Source organism: Ahaetulla prasina, chromosome 6 (assembly GCF_028640845.1).
Source record: "Ahaetulla prasina isolate Xishuangbanna chromosome 6, ASM2864084v1, whole genome shotgun sequence".
Taxonomy (NCBI): Eukaryota; Metazoa; Chordata; class Lepidosauria; order Squamata; family Colubridae; genus Ahaetulla; species Ahaetulla prasina.
In genome coordinates this window covers 82,169,141-82,190,246 of record NC_080544.1, presented here as the reverse complement: position 1 = coordinate 82,190,246, position 21,106 = coordinate 82,169,141, and the positions used below count along the sequence as shown (strand labels likewise).

Below are 21,106 nucleotides of genomic sequence, written 5' to 3'. Positions count from 1 at the left end.
CTTTATTTAATCTTCAAACTTTTGCACCATGTGTTCTGGTAAGTATGGCTACTTCACCATTTTAACAAAATAGAAGTTAAGCACTTCCCACATTCAATATAATGGGCTCATTTTGCTCAGAGTTTTAAAACCATTGACTAGATTATGGTACAATAAAATTACATATGAGGAACTGATGTAAAACGATCTTGAAAAATTACTAAAATGAAACTGCAGTGGTTTGTGCTTTAGGAGGAACAGGAAAAAAGGTGTCAGAGAGCTATGATTATTAACACTCACCTGATGTTCATCCCTTAGCTCATGCTGGGCATAAGGTATGACAGCTTCAGGGCATCTATCCAGAAGTTTGTCAATAGCTGCTTCATGCTGTCCTAAACATGTATCACAAAGAACATGTATGCTCAGACCAGGAATAGAATCTTCTGGAATATTCTTCACAAATGGGAGAATGGAGGATATTCTGAAGGATGGACTGCATAAGAGAGACTGCAGAAAGAACAGGAGAAGAGACATATTAGGCATGGAAAGTGACACCAACATGGAAAAAAATGAGCAACTTATCTTCACACTTGCACAGATGTCAAAGGCTCCCAAGTGTATTTTCATAATTCCAAGTGAGAGAGAGAGAGAGAGGAGAGAGTGAGTGAGAGTGAGAGAGACAGAGAGAGTGAGAGAGGGAGAGAGAGGGAGAGAGGGAGAGAGAGAGAGAGGTATGTGTGTGAACATATATCATACTTGTAATTTTGAAAGGTCATCACATGAATTCCAATCAGGAAGAGGTACTAATGACATCATGAATATAATCCAAGAAAATATAAGTCCATAATCACTGCAGGAATTTATCTGAAAAAACCAACAAAAATATTGTAAAAAAACAAAGACAGTCATTTGCACTAAAAGCATGTTTACATTCAGGTTTCTAATCCCATTTAACATTTACTTCAAAGATAGCCATTGTTACTTAATTAAAAAATAATCACAATAACCTACCATTTGAAACTCACTATTTTCTTAAGAAATGCAAGGCCTTTGATGATTAGATATTTTTAATTGTGCATTTAGACAGGTAAATAACAATTTCATAACAGTATCAACTCTCTTAAGTATCCTCTATTGCTGATATTTGGGGATTTAATATATCATTTTTTTCTCAAATTAAACTTTGCAAAAAATTACCCAGCCCAATTTCCCTTGGCTATATTAGTAAGATCACAGAATATTGTACTCTCTGTGCTGCCCATGCTACATAGAACTCTCTAATACAGCTGGAAGCACATTGTAGGAAAATTAGAAATGATGGCACAGTGGTTAGAATGGAGTTCGATCGAGACTGGCTCAAGCTTGACCCAGCCTTCCATCCCTCTGAGGTTGGTAAAATGAGGACCCAGATTGTTGCGGGCAATATGCTGACTCTGTAAACCACTCAAAGAGTGTTGTAAAGCACTATGGAGCTATATATAAGTCAAGAATTGCTATTGCTATTCAAGCTGTGGCTCATCCAGATATGCAGGCTCTCGCTTCCCTATCCAAAGTACTTTACCAAATCTTCAGTGGTTTTTAGAGGCTCAGTGTCAGGAAGCTCTTTTCTGGACAGTCTCCAAATATACTGTGTAGCAAGTTTAAAATGCAACTTCTGTGCAACCTCTTCCTGAGTACATGCTACAAGCAAAGCTTCCCAGAAGTCTACCAAGAGTTGGGGAACAGCATCTTCATTTTTACCACTCAGCATCTGCATTCCAAAAATATAAAAAGAAGGAATTACTTGCACTGTCCACCACTGCAGTTCTTTCCCCCTCAAAAGCTGGGGAGGTCACTGGCTATCAAAGATTGTTCCAGTGTTTTAAATTCTAGCTTGTTTTAAATACTGCTAAGCTTTAAATTTTTCACTTTAACTCCAAAGTAAATAAAGAACTGCAAACAAGTCTTATTTTTGTTAACTGATATGCATGAATCAAACTATTACATTCAGCTATAGTACAAAATTAGGGAAGAATAGATGTATTTTTCCAGAAAAAAAAATCCACACTTCAAATTTATATTGCTTTTCTCATTTTCAATTGTATGCCATTTTCCCATTAAAAGCCATGGTTCCCAGTGACAGCAATTCAAATCCATCTTAATTATCTGTTACATGAATTAGACCAGGTCAGTTTTATTGGCCGCAGCAAATTCTGAAAGTATAATTGAATATGGCCCTTTCGGCCGCCTCCGGTACTTGCCCGGTGGTTCGCTGCGAGGCTCGTGGCTCCTCCCATGGGCGGGAATAATGAAGGAGGGGCGGAGGAGGCGGCGAGTGGGAAAGAGGCTGCTGGCCGTGCCTGACCCCAGCAGTTCTACCCTCGCCTTCCTCGGCCGCCTGGCGAGGCTCCTCGCACCTCCCCATGTCGGACACGCGTGGCGGCAGTGACAGCCATCGAGAAACAGGTGGGGAGGCGGCGGGCGGGAAAGGGGCTGCTGGCCGTGCCTCGGGCCGCTTGGGGAGGCTCCTCGCGCCTCCACCCCTTGGGCAGGGAATAACGAAGGGAGGGGGCGGAGGAGGCGGCGAGCGGGAAAGAGGCTGCTGGCCGTGCCCGACCCCAGCAGTTCTACCCTCGCCTTCCTCGGGCCGCCTGGCAAGGCTCCTCGCACCTCCACCCCTTGGGCAGGGAATAACGAAGGGAGGGGGCGGAGGAGGCGGTGGGGAATGGGAAAGAGGCTGCTGGCCGTGCCCGACCCCAGCAGTTCTACCCTCGCCTTCCTCAGGCCGCCTGGCGAGGCTCCTCGCGCCTCCACCCCTTGGGCAGGGAATAATGAAGGGAGTTTCAAGTTCATACCAAATACAAAACAAAAGCCAAGATCAGGGGTGTCCAAACTTGGTCTCTTTAAGACTTGTGGACTTCAATTCCCAGAGTTCCTCAGCCACACCCCAAAATAAGCCACGCCCACAGAACTGGTATGAAAAAAATTAGCCCCCCCCCATTCAATGGTGTGGCCCGTGCCTTTGCTTATTTTTCTGTATTTGGCCCTCACCAAAAAAACTTTGGACACCCCTGAATTAGACTATTGAATTCTTTATACTTCTCTTTCGTAGAGTGAGAAGAAAAAATGAATCCAAATTTTATATATCCTTTAACCATAAAGTCTACAGACTGGAAACAGAACTATTTTTTGCAGATCTTAACTATAAGGAGTGGGGGAATCAACAACAGCTATGTTTCTTATTTTATTTTATTTTATTTTCTATACTGTGTTTTTATTGGTTATAAGCGACCTAGAGTCACTATGAGTGAGTAGGTGGACGTATAAATTCCCTAATATATAAATATATAAATAAAAGGAGCAAAAATGTTGCACAACAAACCTTGATATAAGAGCCTGCTTCTTCCAGTTCTATTTTATTATTCTCATGTAAAGCCAATAACGAAGCTAGAAGAAATCCAGGTCTGGTCTCTTTGAGGTACAAAGCAAGTTCAGTTGGGAACATCTGTCCTTTAATGTGCTGTTTTAGAAGTCTTGGCTCCCGAATAAAACCACATACTAATTTCATCTGCAGATAAAATACAAGATCTAGCTGGTGGATTCCACTCTACATTTTGAATGATAACTAATTCCATTTATTTTCAATTTGTTTAAAAAAACAACCAGCAAAAATATATGCCTAGACCAGATGAGAGCTCTGTTCCTGTACCTCTATTTTTCTCCAAAAGGGTGAACAGCTTGAAATGTTTGCCGGGAGGTGGGGGGGATGGGGTGTGTGTGTGTGGAAGCTTCATGGAAGATCTATTTCAAACGTAATTGTTGGAAGACTGTTGGTACCCCTTTCCCCTATCGTGCTGTAATGATATGTCTGTATGTCTGTATGAATGAATGATATGTATCCCCCAATGATCTGTACCTCTGCTTGGCTGTCCAGCTCCTTTTTACATCTGTCCCGATCCTCTTTTTTCAGAGCCATTGAAGCCTTGGCCAATGTCACCAGAACAGATGGCGCAATCTTTTCTATCAACTCCAGATATTCCATTGCCATTTCAGGGCACACATTTTTCATGCAAGGACTGCAGAGGATGTGGGGTATCTGGTTTGGCTCAGCACAATGGAATATCTGAAGCACTTTTGCAGCCATATCCTAAAAATGCAAACAGATATATAAATCAAATTCTTGTTAGACTTATTTATAACACAAGGCATAAATGTAATCATCAGTTATCAAACCCTCTATTAGGTCCTAATAAAACAGCAGATTCACAGAATTGTCAAAGGAGACTTGCAGATTCAGGATTGCTTGGCCAATTACAGCCATTTACCAGAATATAAACTACTCTACTACCCCAGTGGAATTTCTTGCCATGGTGGGAGAAGAAACACTCTCAAAGATATCCCTGACAACTGTCAGTCCTTTGAGATAGGTCATGTGATCAGGAAATAGACTTGTCAAGAATTATTTTTATTTTTGATGCCTTCAAGTTGAGTCTTGGCTCCTGGCAATTGCCTGTGTCAGCCCCTGTAGTTTCCTGACAAGATTTCAGAAAGGATTTGCCATTGCATACTTCCTAAGGCTGAGAGAGAGTGATTGGCTCAAGGTCTCCCAGCTGGTTTTTGCTGCTAAGACAGGACTGGGACTCATGGTCCACTAGTTTCTAGCCAAGTGCCTTAACCATATACCGTAGGTGATCCTCAATTTAAACCACAATTGAACCTAGAATTACAGTTATAATTCATGCTGGTTGTTAAACAGGTGATCAAATGATCAATTTGATTTTATGACATTTTTTTCATTAAGCAAATCACCATGGTTGTTAAGCAAATCCATTGTCCACAGTAGACATTTGAATTGGAAATGGAAGTATACACCGGTTTTCGGGGGGGGGGCATATATCACAGTCACATGATCATGGGATACTTCAAACAGCCATAAATGTGCGCCAGTTGCCGAGTACCCAAAATATGATCACATGACTATAGGGAGATGGGTAAGTGGCCACTGCAATTCCAAATCAGGGTTGTGTACATTTTTGGGTGTCCATTCTGACTAAAAGAGGAAGCCAAGAGGGTGGAGCAAAGTATTAGAGATATATTTGAAAGGTCTCAAAATAAAATATGCCAATTTGTGGGCCAATTGCTCTCTCAAAGCACTTCTGAGATGCAAACATGTGCAGAAGGTTACCAAACTGCTGAAAATGCAGAGGAATATATCGCAGCCTGGGAAGAACTGGATATTAACTTTCATTTTCACCCTTACTATTATGGTTCAAATGTAAACCTCTCAACACAACTGAAAGAAGAGTGGCAAAAAAAAAAAAAAAAAAAGACAAAGTTTTTCTTTCAGGACATTAACAAGGTTGAGGATTTTGTGATAAAAAGAAAGGACTACAAGTTTTTGATACTTCCAGAGAAGAAAAAGATTTTACTCGATGAAGATAAGCTGGAAAGAATGACTTAAACTTAATGAGTTAATTGGAATCAGGATGCATTTTTTTCTGCCTGATATGTGCAACTGAAAGAAAGGTTTAACACAAAATTTGAAAATGTATTTTTTAAATACACACACACATTGCTTAAGTAACTCCTAAAGTAAGCGAAAGCTATTGAAAATGTATTTGAGAGTACCTGTATTAAGAGAAAGTAAAAGAAAATGATGTACCGGTTTAAAGAAAAGCTCTGTTTCTTGTATGTTAAAAAGGATGTTTATAAAAGAAAAAAATAATTATTCTATAAGGGTAGCTTGGAGAGAGGGAGCTAAATGCATTATTAAAATTTAAAGCTTGTATGTTAAGTTAAAGAATAAGATGTATTAGAAAGCTTTGACTTAAAGAGGAAAAAAGTTCCTTTTTGTTTTTTTAAAAAAAGTTTAGTACTTTGAAGGAAAAAAGGAGGTTGAAAGAGAAAAAAAAAAGATTCCCCCCCTTTTTTTAGGCCAAAGAATTTGAAAGAATAAACTTTGTAAATAAAAATGGTGAGAGTTTATAAAGATTACTAGGTGCAAATAGAAATACACATTATTTCCAAAGCAAGGAAAATAAAGCAGGAATAGTTAACTTGATTACTTTATTTAAAAAGGAAAATATATTTTTATTTGGATATCACTTCTGGAATTTGTGCTTGTGAAGAAAAAAAAAATGAAACTTTGGTCTTGGTTTTGTTGATTAGAAAGATTTGGTGTTATAGAAATGGCTAGTTATATATTAATGTGTAAAAGCAAAAAGTTGAGGCTGGAGTGTGTTTATTTTGTACTGAGCTAGGAAGAGTTGGAAGTTAATGCCTCCTTTTCTTTCTTTTTCTCTTCCCCCATGTATTCCACACACCCCTTTCCCGCCCTTAATTTCTTTTCTTTTCTTTTCTTTTCATATTTTATATTTTATATGATAAAATAAAAAAAATTAAAAGTAATTTCAAATGGTCACTAAACTGGCTTTCTTTTATATGTGGCACAGGGGAACCATAGCTTCTCAGTCAATGGTGAAATCCTATTTTTTTAGTACCGGTTCTGTGGGCATGGCTTAGTGACTGTGGTATGGTGGGTGTGGCTGGGTGGGTGTGGCTTGATGGGTGTGGCAGGGGAAGGATACTGCAATACCCCATTCCCTCCCCACTCCAGGGGGAAGGATATTGCAAAATCTCCATTCCCACCCCACTCTGGGACCAGCCAGAGGTGGTATTTGCCAGTTCTCCGAATTACTCAAAATTTCCGCTTCCGGTTCTCTGAACCACTCAAAATTTCTGCTACAGGTTCTTCAGAACCTGCTGGATTTCACCTTTGTTCTCAGTATGTAACAGCAAACCTATTCACTGTTTAAGGTTTCAATCCTAAATCCGCTTGCCAAGGATTAAGTTCAGCAGGTCTCATTTCTGAAGAAACACTATAGTTGCAGTTTCCCTGAATATTTATTTAACATTCTGGTGGCCAACAGTAACAGAAGTTAGTCCCACTAATTTTCTTAAATGCCTGATTTACTCAGTTGACTCTGTTCATTGTTGTGAATGGAAGACAAGAGTCAACACAAGACATGAACCTTCTTATGGAGAAAGGACAACCAAAGAAATCCAACATCTTACTTCATTTAGCTTTTCATCTATGTCTTCATACAAGGAGTGCTGCAAGTAGAATATAAAACCTTTTTCATATTTCTGTGTTTTATCTTCAAATGTTACTCGCTTCAGAATGTCAGATATAGAAAGGCTGGACATTTTATAGTAAGGGAGTGCAAGATGAAAGTCTTTAGTGTCAAACCTGAAAGCACAGAAGTCAACAAAAAAGACATTAAAATCCATTTAATACAAGCACTTTAATAAAACAAACAACTCTCTGTAGTGGTAACTAAAATTAGAGTTGGTCTTACAATAGTCTTGTGTTGAAACTACAGGCACATAGCTAGCAGATCAGATTTATTTTACAGGAAGAGAACATGCTATTTTTCATAAATGGGGCTCTAATTTAGCTCATTCAAAAAATTTCTTAGGTAATTTACATTTTTAATCTTTTCCAGGCTGTTTATCTCCTCCACAATCTCTAAAGTAGTAATTTTACTTTAATTCTAGCTGGGAATTCTAGAAACTAATTCAAAGACCACTGGAGGAAACCAAGATATGAAAAATAACTTACAGAATATTAAGTTCAACCATTAGTCTGGGAAATTTCAGATATCATACTTTCTCTTCAAACTTAGCATATGCTCTTAAAGTAGACAAGTACAGACCACAGAACAAAATTAGGAAAAAAAGAGCTGGAGAATAGAAGCAGAGAAGATGAAGACAAGATCCGTGCTAGGTTAACTATGAAGTTTCTTAAGTTCTGTGTATATTGTTCTGGCATATAAGAGAAGACTCCTTTCAATAAAAATGTGGGATGGAAGGATACTTCGATTCCTACAATGGAAGAATGGTTGCAGAAGTTGATGGTGTTGGCTGACTACTTTGATTAAAGAAAAGAACATAAGTACTTTTGTTTCCACATGGAAATTGCTTCTGAATTTTGTGTTTGTTGTGGAAAAGAATGTAACTCTGACTTTGGGTTTTACAGATTAGACCGACAGATCTTCATAGAAATGACTTGTTCATACTATTATGGAAAAGCAAAAAGCTGTAATTTGATGTTAATGCCTTATTTTACTGTAACAGAGAGAATCGGAATTCAATGCTTCTTTATCTCCCCCTCATCTTTCCTCACTTCTCCCCTTTCCCCTCCCCACACTGCTCTTCTATTTACTTTTGTATTTTATAATACTCTGTAACTTAATAAAATGTTTTTTAAAAAATAAAAATGTGGGCAGTTGAAAGCTGAAGTTCAAGCTGCTTCTTAATCATATCCTATATAAAACAAACAAAAAGGTGTGGACTGGGAGATTTATTGCAAAGTCCTTTATTTTCCTAGACATTCTGCATTCTTGAAATGAATTGACTACAACTCCCATTTGCTCCTATCATTAAAGATTATGGGACTTGCAGGCCAAATCAGCTGGAATCTTCCATTAGAGTGTATACACACACACGCACACAGAGAGAGAGAGAGAGAGAGGGAGGATGTATATGTGATAATATATAGATATACATAATATATACATATCCTGGGCTGACCTATTCTCCCTTAGTTTTTGTTAGCTAAGCTGAAGATGTAGAGGGGTTATTTCATCTTCTTTAAGACATGAACACAGTAGTGCTAACCTACTATGGTGGCCTCTAAGGCAGTGCATGGTCTTTAAGGCGGCAATTCTCCAAAGAAGTTCCCAGTATAATTCCCTCCCTGATATGAACTGAATAAAGATTTTTCTTGCACAAAATATTCAAACCTGCTGTAGCAGTCTCCAAGAAGAGCACAACTCTCATGAAATGCTGCTAGTAGAGGTTCCTTCTCCTCTTCCAAGTCTTTCAAAGTAGGATCCATTAAAGCTGTTCTGACTAGCAAATGAGCCTCACTTAGGAGATGAATACAACTTTCTGTTCTTACATTTTCATAGGTCTTGCTGTATTCTACCTAAAGCAGAAAAACGGATCACTTCCAGGTTTATGTTAAGACACGGTACATTATCCTATTCCTATAAGTTAATAAAATAAATGCAGAACAGCACAGTACCATTTCTCTGTAGAGTTGGAGAGTTGAAGTTGTGTTCACAATGTACAAATTCCAACCAGGTTCAGATTCTGGGGGAACCTTGGGTTTGATGTTATCAGCCTTTCGGTAACTGAGAGGATACATTACATAGGCACTTGTGAATTTTAACTTTACAATTGTAGCCATTTTGTCAGCCATTTTAGAATTCTTTCAATAGCAGTAGAAAGGCAAGAATATAGGTTCAAGATGATCAGTTGCTGAGTGACCTCCTTCTGATCCCAAATATCAAAATCTTGCCTCCACCCCAAAACTCAAAACCTTTATACTTACAGGAGTCTTCGTTTAAGTGTTTTTTTCTCGAGAAAGTCCTCAGAATCTGCTTTTGTCAAAATGATTATATGGTGTTTGAAGTGAGAGATGGCTTTCAGTCCTATAAAAAGCTGCATCCTCAAGGTACAAACATCAAGAGACACAGGGGGACAAGCCTGTGAAGAAACAGTGTATCTTGACATTATTATTATATCTTTAAATTCTCTAGAACAGAAAATGGATCACTTGGCATCCTCCAGCACCCATTTGTGACCTCAAGGCATCCCAAGTTGGCCAATAGCTTCATCCATCCCCCTGATTCTTAAAGGTTGCTCCAAGAGTCACTAAAAATCAGGTGGCACCTCAAATAAATGAATAAAAATATCTCCCAAAACCGGGTAATAAAATTAACCCACAGTTTATTATTTTAAGGTTTCTTAAATCTTTGTGGGCTTCTAATAATATGAGGTTTGAGGTGTGATGATGGTACAATTCAACAAAGATAGGAGTACTTCTGAACACTTCTAATATAAATGCTAACCAATGAGGTTGGAATCATATCCAGACATCTGTGTTTCAAGAGATGTTTACTGGAAAAAACACCTAATGGGGTTTAAATTACTTTTCACTTGATCAGTTACTTGATCAGATACTGGCAGCTCAAATTTCTCAAATATGCTGATGAAGTTAGGATATTTCTGTTAAAATGCACATCACTTTGCTTTGCTCTTTTTCTGTCCACCTGGAACCCTTCAAACTTCATTTTCATCTTCACCATGAAGCCATCCCACAGCTAGTCAATGCTACCCCTAAAGCAGCATTTGAGGTTTTCTTAACCTCAGCAATGTTAAGGAGAACTTCAACTCACAGAATTCTCCAGCCAGTATGCTGAAGTCCCCACGTATCTTAAAGTTGCTGAGTTCAAAGAAACACTGTTCTACAGCCTTTCCCCTTGTACATCAGTAACATGTCAACAAGCTGGGATGGAGGCTGAATTGTTCATTGAAACAGCCTAATAAAAATAGCCTTGCTCTTCTCTTTCATGACTACCTAATCTGGTTCACTGGACCTGCCCAGCAAACCTACTCTACAACTTATCCTTTGGACTTAATAGGATTGTCTTGGCTATTTTCACCCTTGACTGAATTTTGACAGTCTTTGCTATATTTCATCTGATTATCATTTCTGGATAATTACTCTAGAAAGTGACACATATTTTTTATTGTTTGGTTTATGTGTGTCACCCCATCTTTTAGAAGCCAATCTCCACATTACTTTTCTGTCCATTGTCCTCTGGACTACCCCCATCCCCATACAAACTCAGTAAACCAGAACAACCTTGGTCTTGTCTAGAGGTATAGAAGAGCTTCTCTTTTGGATCCTGAAGGGCAAGAGTCAGGGTGGTGCTCACCATGACTCTTGCTCTAAAGACATGTTAAATGAGGTCAACAGCTACCAAAAGGTTGCCTACAAAGCTAATCTCAGAAATGAATCAGAGCACCTTTAATGTTGTATCAATGTAGGGGTCTTGATTCCGAGCGGCTACTGCACTGCATCTCACTGTAAAGCACTGCAGGTTGTTGCTAAGTAGAAAAATTAAAAAGAAATTAGGCTTGAATATATCCATCAGCCCATTGCCAATATGCTACCTTGCAGATGTGTTATAACTACAGGTCCTAAAAGACTATGCAAGCGGGAGAATTTTAAGGATTAAATGCCAAAGTATATAGAATATCAGGTTGAAGAAAACACAATCTTGATTATTAGTAACAATGTAAACACAACATACTGTGAAATATATAGAACTATTGTTTGAACTAATCAGCTAGAGATAGAGGTAGATTCTAGAGAAGGATTTTCTAAAATAAAACTTCTTTCATTCCAGCATGAAATTCCTGCCCCGTTTCACGTTACACCATATAGAATTTTCTCCTGTATATCTGGTGAACCAAAAATAAATGCTGCTTTCTTATCAATATATATTCTGGGCCAGCTGTGCTCAAACTCTGCAACCCATTTCTCAACATAGAACTTGAAGCACTGGTGGAATGTTCTGGACCTCAATGAAGGATGATGGAGAATAAAATGTGATACCTTGTAATGACATGCAGGAACTGGGGTGTAAGAACTGCTTGCTGGGATCTTTCTGAATACTGGTAGGTAGAAATAAGTTTCACTAAGTTATTGACTGTGTATAGGTATGCCACATGTGGTAAAGAGAAAAAGCAAAACAAACTCAGGAATTCTTGTTTAGTTGTATCTCCTTCCTTAGCCGTGACAGAAGTCCCTAGATGAAAAAAGAGAAAAGAACATCTAGCACCAGATACTATGTAAGAGCTGCAATTCTTGAGCCTCTTCTTGATCCAACAACTTTAGAAATTCTGAATTACATAAACTATAGGGCATCTGGCTAATCTAATTTGGGATGATGGTGATAATGAATATTATTTGATTTGTATGGCCATTCATCTCATTCAAGTGTCTCTGGAATGATGCACTGTAACTCAACACACAAAGAAACCATCAAACTGGAGAAGGAAGATACTGTATATGGTAACAAGCTTTCTGTAACATCCATTCAACTATAGCAAAAATGGTGCCATCCACATATTTAAAAAAAATCAGAAGGCTTAAAGAACCTAAAGTTTACAGAAATACGAAAGCCAGACAAACTTTGTGGAAAACAAAGGGAAGGAAAAAAAAATCCCCTGCAAACAACCTAATGAGGACTGAGTATGTTTAGTGGACTCAGAATCCTGCGTTCTGTTGGGAGAAAATAAAAGCAAGAAGAAGCACAATAGGAACATTCTTGAAGAAGAAAAAATGACTGGCCAGCTTCTTGGTGCAACAATATGTTGCAAAGCTTGATCCTGGAGCAAAAGTACCATTAGTAACATTAGGGCATCTAAAACTAGATTGACATTTATACCATATGAATTAGGAAATGTTTTGTGGATTGAGTAGAAGAGCCCTACAATTTTAACAGTTAAAAAAGTATAGTGAAAATCCTCTGCATGTCCTGGAAAACTAACATGTGCATGACATAGAATGAAGACATTTTTGGAAAGACCATATTTGACATCCCATTACAAAATACCAGGATAAAAAGATTTTCAACCCAGCTCAGTAAGATCCGACTGATATTACACTGATGAATTTGACATTAAACCTCACAGGAATTGGAGTTCTGATCCTTGGACATTGCCATTAATTGTATGCAAAGAGTGGACAAAGTTGGAATCAGCCTGAATACAACACAGACTGTTTCTAAAATCTCTTCTCATAATCAATAGATCCTTCTCTTACTCCATCCAACTTCATTACATCATGTTACAAGCTGTAACTCAAAGGAAATGTTAAGGTAAAAATGAATTTGAAACAGATCACTAAAAAGAAATTCTGTAACCCTCAGAAACTTTCAACTGAATTTATATAAATTTCTAAATTGTCACAGTATTCCAATTTATGATTGGATTTATGATTCTGAAATTCTCATAAAAAAGCTATTTTAAATATGAGTCTGACCCAAATTCTTAGGTTACTGAAATTAAAGTTTGCTATCAATATGTGGTATTGCATTCAATGAAAATACTTCCTCATTATAAGCTATTATTTGTCTATCATACGGTAATCTAATATTGGAAATAGGGTGTATTTCTCCACAACTTCTAGAATCATATTGTAGATTCAGAAATGTACCTGATTCATGTATTGGAAGCAGCTGAAGAGAGTGCAGTTTGGCATCTTCAACAGAAAAAGGAAATAAGGACACATCAAGAGCAAAACGCCTACAAAGAAAAGTGACAAATGAAAAGATCAGCCAGCTGTTTTCTGCTTTTACAATGAAATCTCAGGAATCTTTATGCAATTTCTTGTGCTTTCATATTGAATTGAAAACTGCTCCTGCAGAAGCAGTATCCAATTTAAGTAGGGTGTAAATCTGTTCAGATCTCTGTGCATTAGCAAACAAGTAGGTAAGAATGACTAGTCTTCCACTTTGAGCATTCCTAACAGTTCTAACAATTTGCTTTTTTTTTTATTGCTAAAATAATCTCCTAAAACTGGCATATAAGACATTGTAGGTGTTCCTATTGTTCCTTTGGTGTATGGAATGAACTTCCCCCTGGCCTACGTCAAGTACCTGATCTTCGGACCTTCCGTTGTGAGCTAAAAACACACTTATTTATTCAAGCGGGACTGGCATAATAGTTTTGATTTTCAATTGGGGTTTTATTAATATTTTAAAATTTTTAAATTTAAATTTAAATTTTTAAATTATCAGCCTTTGTAATTTGCTATGTTTTTAATTGTTGGTTTTAATTGTATATATCTTGTTTCTTATCTTTGGCTGTACACTGCCCTGAGTCCTTTGGGAGAAGGGCGGTATAAAAATTTGATAAATAAATAAATAAATTAGAACAGAATAACAGAGTTGGGCTCAAGCAGGAGACCCTATACCATTCCAGATAAGTGGCTGCCAGTCTCTTCTTGAAAGCCTCCAGTAATGAGAGCAACCACAACTCTTGAAGACAAGCCATTTCACTGGTTGATTATTCTCACTGCCAGGAAATAACGCCTTATTCTAGGTTAGATCTTCTTTGATTAGTTTCCATCCTTTGTTTCTTATCTTACCTTTTACTTAACATGGAAATCAAATAAATGGCTTACATACCATAGTTTCTACAGATAAAAAGATCCAATATAAATACTAGTAAATACTTTTTTACAAATAATCTTCTCACAATTGAAATTTCTGCTGTATGTCAGTGTGGTTGTAATGCAAATCATCACACATCTGGACCAATTTTACAAGCATTTTTACCACAATTTTGTTGTTAAGCAAATCCCACAGTGGGTAAACGAATCAGGCTCCCCCAATTTACTTCGCTTGTTGAAAGCCAACTGGGAAAGTCACAGCCAGCAACAATTGTAAATGTCAAGCACCTGAAATGCAATCACATGCCTGTGGGGCTGCTGTGATGGTTGTTAACTCCAAATATGGGTTGTAACAGTTTTTCTAAGACCATTATAACATGTTGACAAACCATTGTAAGTTGAGGATTAATTGATTCATTTCTGAAAATGTTAGCTACTGATACTTGATGTAATTTATGAAATTATTTATATCAATATAATCAGTAGAATATGTCACTATTTTAGCTAGTACTTGCTGCTGAAAAAAAAGAGACTTGAAATGTTACATTTTCAAAGTTTGAACCCCCCCATATATCAGAGAGGAAATCATACCAGCAAGATAACTAGTTTTTAGGGAATGCTTGCCGTTTTATCATCACTAGGGGGAAAACTATATACATGTGGACTCTGCCCTAACAGCTGAAGAAAGAGACAAGTTAATATAGACAGGGATAATTTTAACATCTCTGGATTATTTATCCATCGCTTGGAAAAAGAACATTTTGTTTATGCTGTTTTAGAAGACCCCTCCTCTTTTATTTTAACTAAACCATGGAATTTCATTTTCTATTTTATGTAAGCTGCTGACATAATTACATAGGCTGTAATTTCATTATAGTCAGTATAAACTAGAGATGAATATCCACAGGATGCTTTGTTTATTTTTTGTTTTTATTTATTTTCAATTATAAGCTGTAAATATACTTTGCAGTGAGCATAATATATGAACCAGGTTACTATGATTTGCTTGACAAATTGTTAAACCAGGTATGTGGATCAAGCCAACCGGTAATATCAGATGATGGTATTTGTTGCTTTCATCTGGTGACTTATAGGGCAAAGTGAAAGCTTGCATTTCACAGAGGAACTTATTTTATTTATTTATTTTATTTTATTAGATTTTTATACCGACCTTCTCCCGAAGGACTCAGGGCGGTGTACAGCCAAATAAAAACAATACAATATACAAATTAAAACAAACTTAAAACAAACATATTTCATAAATGGCCAAAATTTAAAACAATCAATTTAAAACCCATTAAAATTCATAAATAACCCCAATTAAAATTATTTAATAAACTTTTAAGCCAGTCCCGCTTGAATAAATAAATGCGTTTTCATCTCACGGCGAAAGGTCCGAAGGTCCGGCAATTGGCGCAAACCAGGGGGAAGTTCGTTCCAAAGAGTAGGAGCTCCGACAGAGAAGACCCTTCCCCTGGGGGCGCCAGCCGACATTGCTTGGCGGACAGCAGTCTGAGAAGACCTTCTCTGTGTGAGCGTACGGGTCGGTGGGAGGTAATAGCAGGCGGTCCCGTAAGTACCTGGGCCCTAAGCCATGGAGCGCTTTAAAGGTGGTAACCAAGACCTTAAAGCGCACCCGAAAGACCACAGGAAGCCAGTGCAGACTGCGCAGGAGTGGTGTTACATGGGAGCAACGTGTGGCTCCCTCTATTACCCGCGCAGCTGCATTCTGAACTAACTGGAGCCTCCGGGTGCACTTCAAGGGTAGCCCCATGTAGAGAGCATTGCAATAATCCAAACGAGAGGTGACAAGAGCGTGAGTGACCGTGCATAAGGCATCCCGGTCAAGGAAGGGGCGCAACTGGCGAACCAAGTGTACTTGGTAGAAGGCCCTCCTGGAGACGGCCGTCAAATGATCTTCAAACGACAGCTGTCCATCCAGGAGAACACCCAAGTTGCGCACCCTTTCCATTGGAGCCAATGACTCGCCCCCAACAGTCAGCTGCAATTGCAGCTGACTGTACCGGGGTGCCGGCATCCACAGCCACTCCGTCTTGGAGGGATTGAGCTTGAGCCTGTTCTCCCCATCCAGACCCGTATGGCTTCCAAGCACCGGGACAGCACTTCGACAGCTTCGTTGGGGTGGCCCGGGGTGGAAAAGTACAGCTGCGTGTCATCAGCGTACAGATGGTAACTCACCTCAAAGCCACTGATGACCTCACCCAGCGGCTTCATATAGATGTTGAACAGGAGAGGCAAGAGAATTGACCCCTGAGGCACCCCACAAGTAAGGCGCCTCGCGGTCAATCTCTGCCCCCCTGTCAACACCGTCTGCGACCGGTCAGAGAGATAGGAGGAGAACCACCAATAAACGGTGCCTCCCACTCCCAAACACTCCAACTGGTGCAGCAAGATACCATGGTCGATGGTATCAAAAGCCGCTGAGAGATCTAATAGGACCAGGGCAGAGGAACAACCCCTATCCCTGGCCCTCCAGAGGTCATCCACCAACGCGACCAAAGCTGTCTCCGTATTATGCCCGGGCCGGAAGCCGGACTGGAACGGGTCTAGATAGACAGCTTCATCCAGGTACCGGGGAAGCTGCCATGCAACCACACTCTCTACAACCTTCGCCACAAAGCGAAGGTTGGAGACTGGATGATAATTTCCCAAAATAGCTGGATCCAGGGAAGGCTTCTTGAGGAGGGGTCTCACCACCGCCTCTTTCAAGGCAGCGGGGAAAACCCCTTCCAACAATGAAGCATTTATAATTCCCTGGAGCCAGCCTTGTGTCACCTCCTGTGTGGCCAGCACCAACCAGAGGGACACGGGTCCAGTAAACATGTAGTTGCATGTAACCTCCCCAGTAACCTGTCCACGTCCTCGAGAGCCACAGAATCAAACTCATCCCAAACAACCTCAACAAGACGCGTCTCCGTCATCTCACTTGGATCATCGCAATTTTGGTCTAAACTATCCCGAAGCTGAACGATTTTATCGTATAGATAACCGTTAAACTTCTCATCACATCCCTGCAAGGGGTCATCCCGCCCCTCCTGATGAAGGAGAGAGCGGGTCACCCGAAACAGGGCGGCCGGGCAGTTATCTGCCGATGCAATGAGGGTGGAAACATAAGAACGTTTCGCCTCCCTCAATGCCACTAGGTAGGTCTTAGAAAAAGACCTAACCAGTGTCCGATCAGCCTCAGAACGGCTAGACCTCCAGGTACTCTCTAGGCGTCTTCTCCGGCGTTTCATCTCCCTCAGCTCCTCAGAAAACCAAGGAGCCAATTGACATCTACACCGGGTCAGAGGCCGCAAAGGCACGACACGGTCCAAAGCCCCAGTCGCGGCCCGTTCCCAGGCCGCAACCAGTTCTTCAGCCGTGCCGTGGGCAAGATCCTCAGGGAACGGCCCAAGCTCTGTCCGGAACCTCTCGGGGTCCATCAGGCGCTGGGACGGAACCAACGCATTGGCTCTGTCTCCCTGCGGTGGTGAGCGGCGGTCCAAAAGTCCAGACGAAGGAGAAAATGATCTGACCATGAAGCAGGTTCCGTCACTAAATCTCCTAATTCCAGATCATTAAACTACTGTCCAGAGATAAAAATCAAATCTAGTGTGCCTCCCCCAGTGTGTGTAGGGCCATCAGTTACTTGAATCAGGTCCAAGGCCATCATGGAAGCCTGGAACTCCTGGACCGCCGTTTATGACAAGCCGGCCGATGGCAAGTTGAAATCCCCCATGACCAAAAGTCTGGGAATCTCAACCGCCACCCCGGCAAGCACCTCCAGCAGCTCAGGTAAGGCTGTAGTCACGCAGCAAGGAGCCAGGTACGCGATCAACAAACCCATCTGATTCCTATGGCCCCACTTCACAAGGAGGGATTCACAACCAGCTATCTGAGGCACAGTGGACTCCCTCGGCTGTAGACTTTCTTTGATCACAACCGCCACCCATCTGTGAACTGTTAATATTCTGTCTATTATATGCACAATACGTATCTATAAAATGTATTCATTAATTATAAACAACGTTTTATTACCTGTACAGGACATATTCCACTTGAATATTTAAATCTTCACCAGTTAAGCTAATTGACTCCAAAATAACAGATATCTCACACTTGCTACTTTCTGCTCCAAGAAGTTCCATAGGCTGCTGACAGAAAACAAACCCATCTGTTTCTGATTGAGTTTGATCAACTTCCTGTGTTATACCTTTAGTAAGTGGAAAAGAATGTTAGTATACAATGTCAACTCTCAAAACTAGAAATTAATATACGAAACATTACCAGCCTAAGCTTGTACAGGTGGTTCTCACTTACCAACAGTAATTGGGATTGGGAGCTGTCACTAAGCAGTGCAGTCATAAAGCACATCTCTGAAAAGCCCAGGAGGATCTTCAGCCAATACAACATACACGCACACTTTAAACCCAAGAATACACTAAGGCAGAAGCTTATCCACCCCAAGGATAAAACACCCAGACACAAGCTAAGCAATATGGTATATGCAGTGAGACATGTGCAGATCTGTACATTGGGGAAACAAAACAATGACTTCATAAATGCATGGCACAACATAGGAGAAAAAACCCATCACGACAAGATTCAGTAGTCCATCTGCATTTAAAAGAAAATGGCCACGCTCAAAGACAGCAAAGTCCACATTTTGGACACAAAGGACCGCTGGTTTGAAAGAGGGGTCACAGGCCATTTATGTCAAAATTGAACAGCCCTCTCTCAACAGAGAGGGAAGGATACAATGTCATCTATCTCCAATTACAACAGTCCTTTCAGTAGTTCCAAGGTGGCTCCACGCCCATTTGCACTACTCAGGTGACCTTGAAGACACAAATAAACCTCTAAGTGATATTAACAACTCTCTAAAAAATGACCAGCTGTCTGCAAAGAATATAAATCCTTCCATTCCCCACCATCCAGTCAGAGAAAAACAAGTCCAGTTACCTCTTGAAAAAGCACCTTTGGGACAACCATGACCTGGATGACTGAGAATCTCCATAGTCATAAAGCACAACATCACATGCCCCACTCTGACTTATATTGGAAATCCCAGTTGCCGTTGTATTGCAGCATCCTATGATCATGGGATTGCCATTTGAAACCTCCTGCCACCTTCTCCATTGATTTTACTTGTTGGAAGCTGGCAATGAATGTGGAATGCCACCATGTCATAATTGTAAGTTAGTTGCCAAGCATCCAAATTGCAAACATGTGATTATGGAGATGCTGCAATGGCCACAACTATGAGGACTGGTGATAAGTTCCGCTCATTCAGCACTGTTGTAACTTAGAAAGACTGATTGTTGAATGAGGGCCAACTGCATGCTGCTTTTGTCAAGACCAGAAAACTGATCCTGGGAAGCAGTCTTGATCTGGGTATTTTAAATATCATACTGACCTTCATTAATGGGTATTTCAGGTTCTACAGATTCACAGACATGCTGTTTGCTATTACCAGCCAAAGTTACTTTCTCCCCAGTTAGTAGCTTGAAGACAAGGACTTCCAGTTCTGCTGTGACAGCAACATACCCTGCACAAAATGCAACTTCTATTGGGGTGAACTTCTCCATGTGCAAAATTAAGGAACGTTCAAAGTCAAGCACTTTTACATCCTCACTCACAAATAAATGCTTCAAGTGGAATAATATCAACTTATTCTTGCAGCCAACCAGTAGGTCTCCTGATAAAGGGCAACAGGAGAAACATGTGGGAGGATCAGAAAGAGGAATTTCTATGATTGACATTTGTTCTTTAGATGTTTCAGTGTAGGAAGCTTCTGGGTTATGGCCTTGCATCCGCACACAAACACGTGAGCTGCCAGAGGATATGCATCTCCAGTTAACATAAACTCGGAAGAAGAGGGTGCTGTGTTTCTCCTCAATAGTGGCCACATAATCTCCTGAAAAGCAAAAATTGATTTTGAAAAAAACATGGCCAAAGATGTAAAGCGGTAAGTGAAACATAGGAGCATGTATAATCAAATTTTAATGTGAACTAAGTTATTGAATTAGCTGGCAATTCCACCAGAAGATGTGCTAAATGCCTAAGTGCCATCATCAGACTTTGTATTTTGTATTTCTCATAATTAGGCACAAAACCCTGATTTACTTACATGAGGATTGTGTAGTATCACAGACTGGGAAAGACTGTTTTTTATGTCTGCTCAGAAGTGTTAAGAGGAAAATTCTAGTAGTTTGTTAACAGCTATACTGATCATACTGACTATCGAATAAGGAGGAACAGCATTCTTAGATCAAGTCTTGGCTCAAATATGAAACCCAAAGTTACTGGAAAGGTAAACTGGTGATTACATCATGAGGTTGCCTTCAAATTAAGCACTAATTCTCAAACACTAAAACTCAGACTAAAGGTTTGATATGGTGCAAACCTCACAATTGCTTTTTGAAGGCATGATTTACAGTTTACATTTGGGGACCCTCAATATGCTGTCTGGGTACAGTATTAAGCTCATAATTAAAACAGGCCTCCTTCTCTAGACGATACTTCCTTTAATTCAATAGGAAACTGGCATAGGGCAAGCAAAATTCCAGCCTCTAGCACAGGGGTCTGCAACCTTAAACACTCAAACAGCCATTTGGACCAGTTTCCCACAGAAAAGAAATCACCAGGAGCCACACAACCTGGGTGGCCAACTCGACATCACTCACCCCCACCCAGTCACATGACCCCCCCAGCCACGCTTACCCAGGTTTTGTGGCTCCTGGTGTTACTTTAGTTAATAACCTTTACCTTCTTAGGCCAGGCAAGGAGTGACTCGGAGGGGAGGGTGAGCCAGTGGTGGGTTCAGCAGACAGGGAGCCACAGCAGGGGGACCAAAAACCACATATGGCTCCGGAGCCACAGGTTGCAGACACCTGTTCTAGCATCATCATTTTTCCCCAAGCCTGTCACTGAACCAGTAATCAGCTACATAAATTTTATAACTGCTTCCACCTTTCCATAAAAAGTATCAAGGTAGAAATGGGAACAAGGGGGTAATTAATATACTGGAAAGTATATTAATAAATAATAGTTTATTATAATAATAATAAATAATAATTATAATAATAATAAATAAAAGTATATTAATAAATA

At 39.9% G+C, this 21,106-nt stretch overlaps 1 protein-coding gene across 1 annotated transcript in view; it reads right to left on the bottom strand.

The window, feature by feature from the left end:
* The window catches only part of HPS3 (HPS3 biogenesis of lysosomal organelles complex 2 subunit 1), a 34,875-nt gene that overhangs the window by 13,030 nt on the left and 739 nt on the right, over nucleotides 1–21,106 (bottom strand). Inside the window, exons 2-15 of the mRNA XM_058189308.1 lie at nucleotides 19,410–19,910; nucleotides 18,032–18,206; nucleotides 13,034–13,122; nucleotides 11,429–11,621; nucleotides 10,836–10,917; nucleotides 9,356–9,510; nucleotides 9,047–9,155; nucleotides 8,763–8,947; nucleotides 7,033–7,207; nucleotides 3,875–4,105; nucleotides 3,341–3,526; nucleotides 1,541–1,729; nucleotides 736–843; nucleotides 280–486 (exon numbers count right to left, since the gene is read on the bottom strand). Of these exons, the coding sequence (XP_058045291.1) occupies nucleotides 280–486; nucleotides 736–843; nucleotides 1,541–1,729; nucleotides 3,341–3,526; nucleotides 3,875–4,105; nucleotides 7,033–7,207; nucleotides 8,763–8,947; nucleotides 9,047–9,155; nucleotides 9,356–9,510; nucleotides 10,836–10,917; nucleotides 11,429–11,621; nucleotides 13,034–13,122; nucleotides 18,032–18,206; nucleotides 19,410–19,910 (2,585 nt within the window). The remainder of the gene's footprint in view (nucleotides 1–279; nucleotides 487–735; nucleotides 844–1,540; nucleotides 1,730–3,340; nucleotides 3,527–3,874; nucleotides 4,106–7,032; nucleotides 7,208–8,762; nucleotides 8,948–9,046; nucleotides 9,156–9,355; nucleotides 9,511–10,835; nucleotides 10,918–11,428; nucleotides 11,622–13,033; nucleotides 13,123–18,031; nucleotides 18,207–19,409; nucleotides 19,911–21,106) is intronic.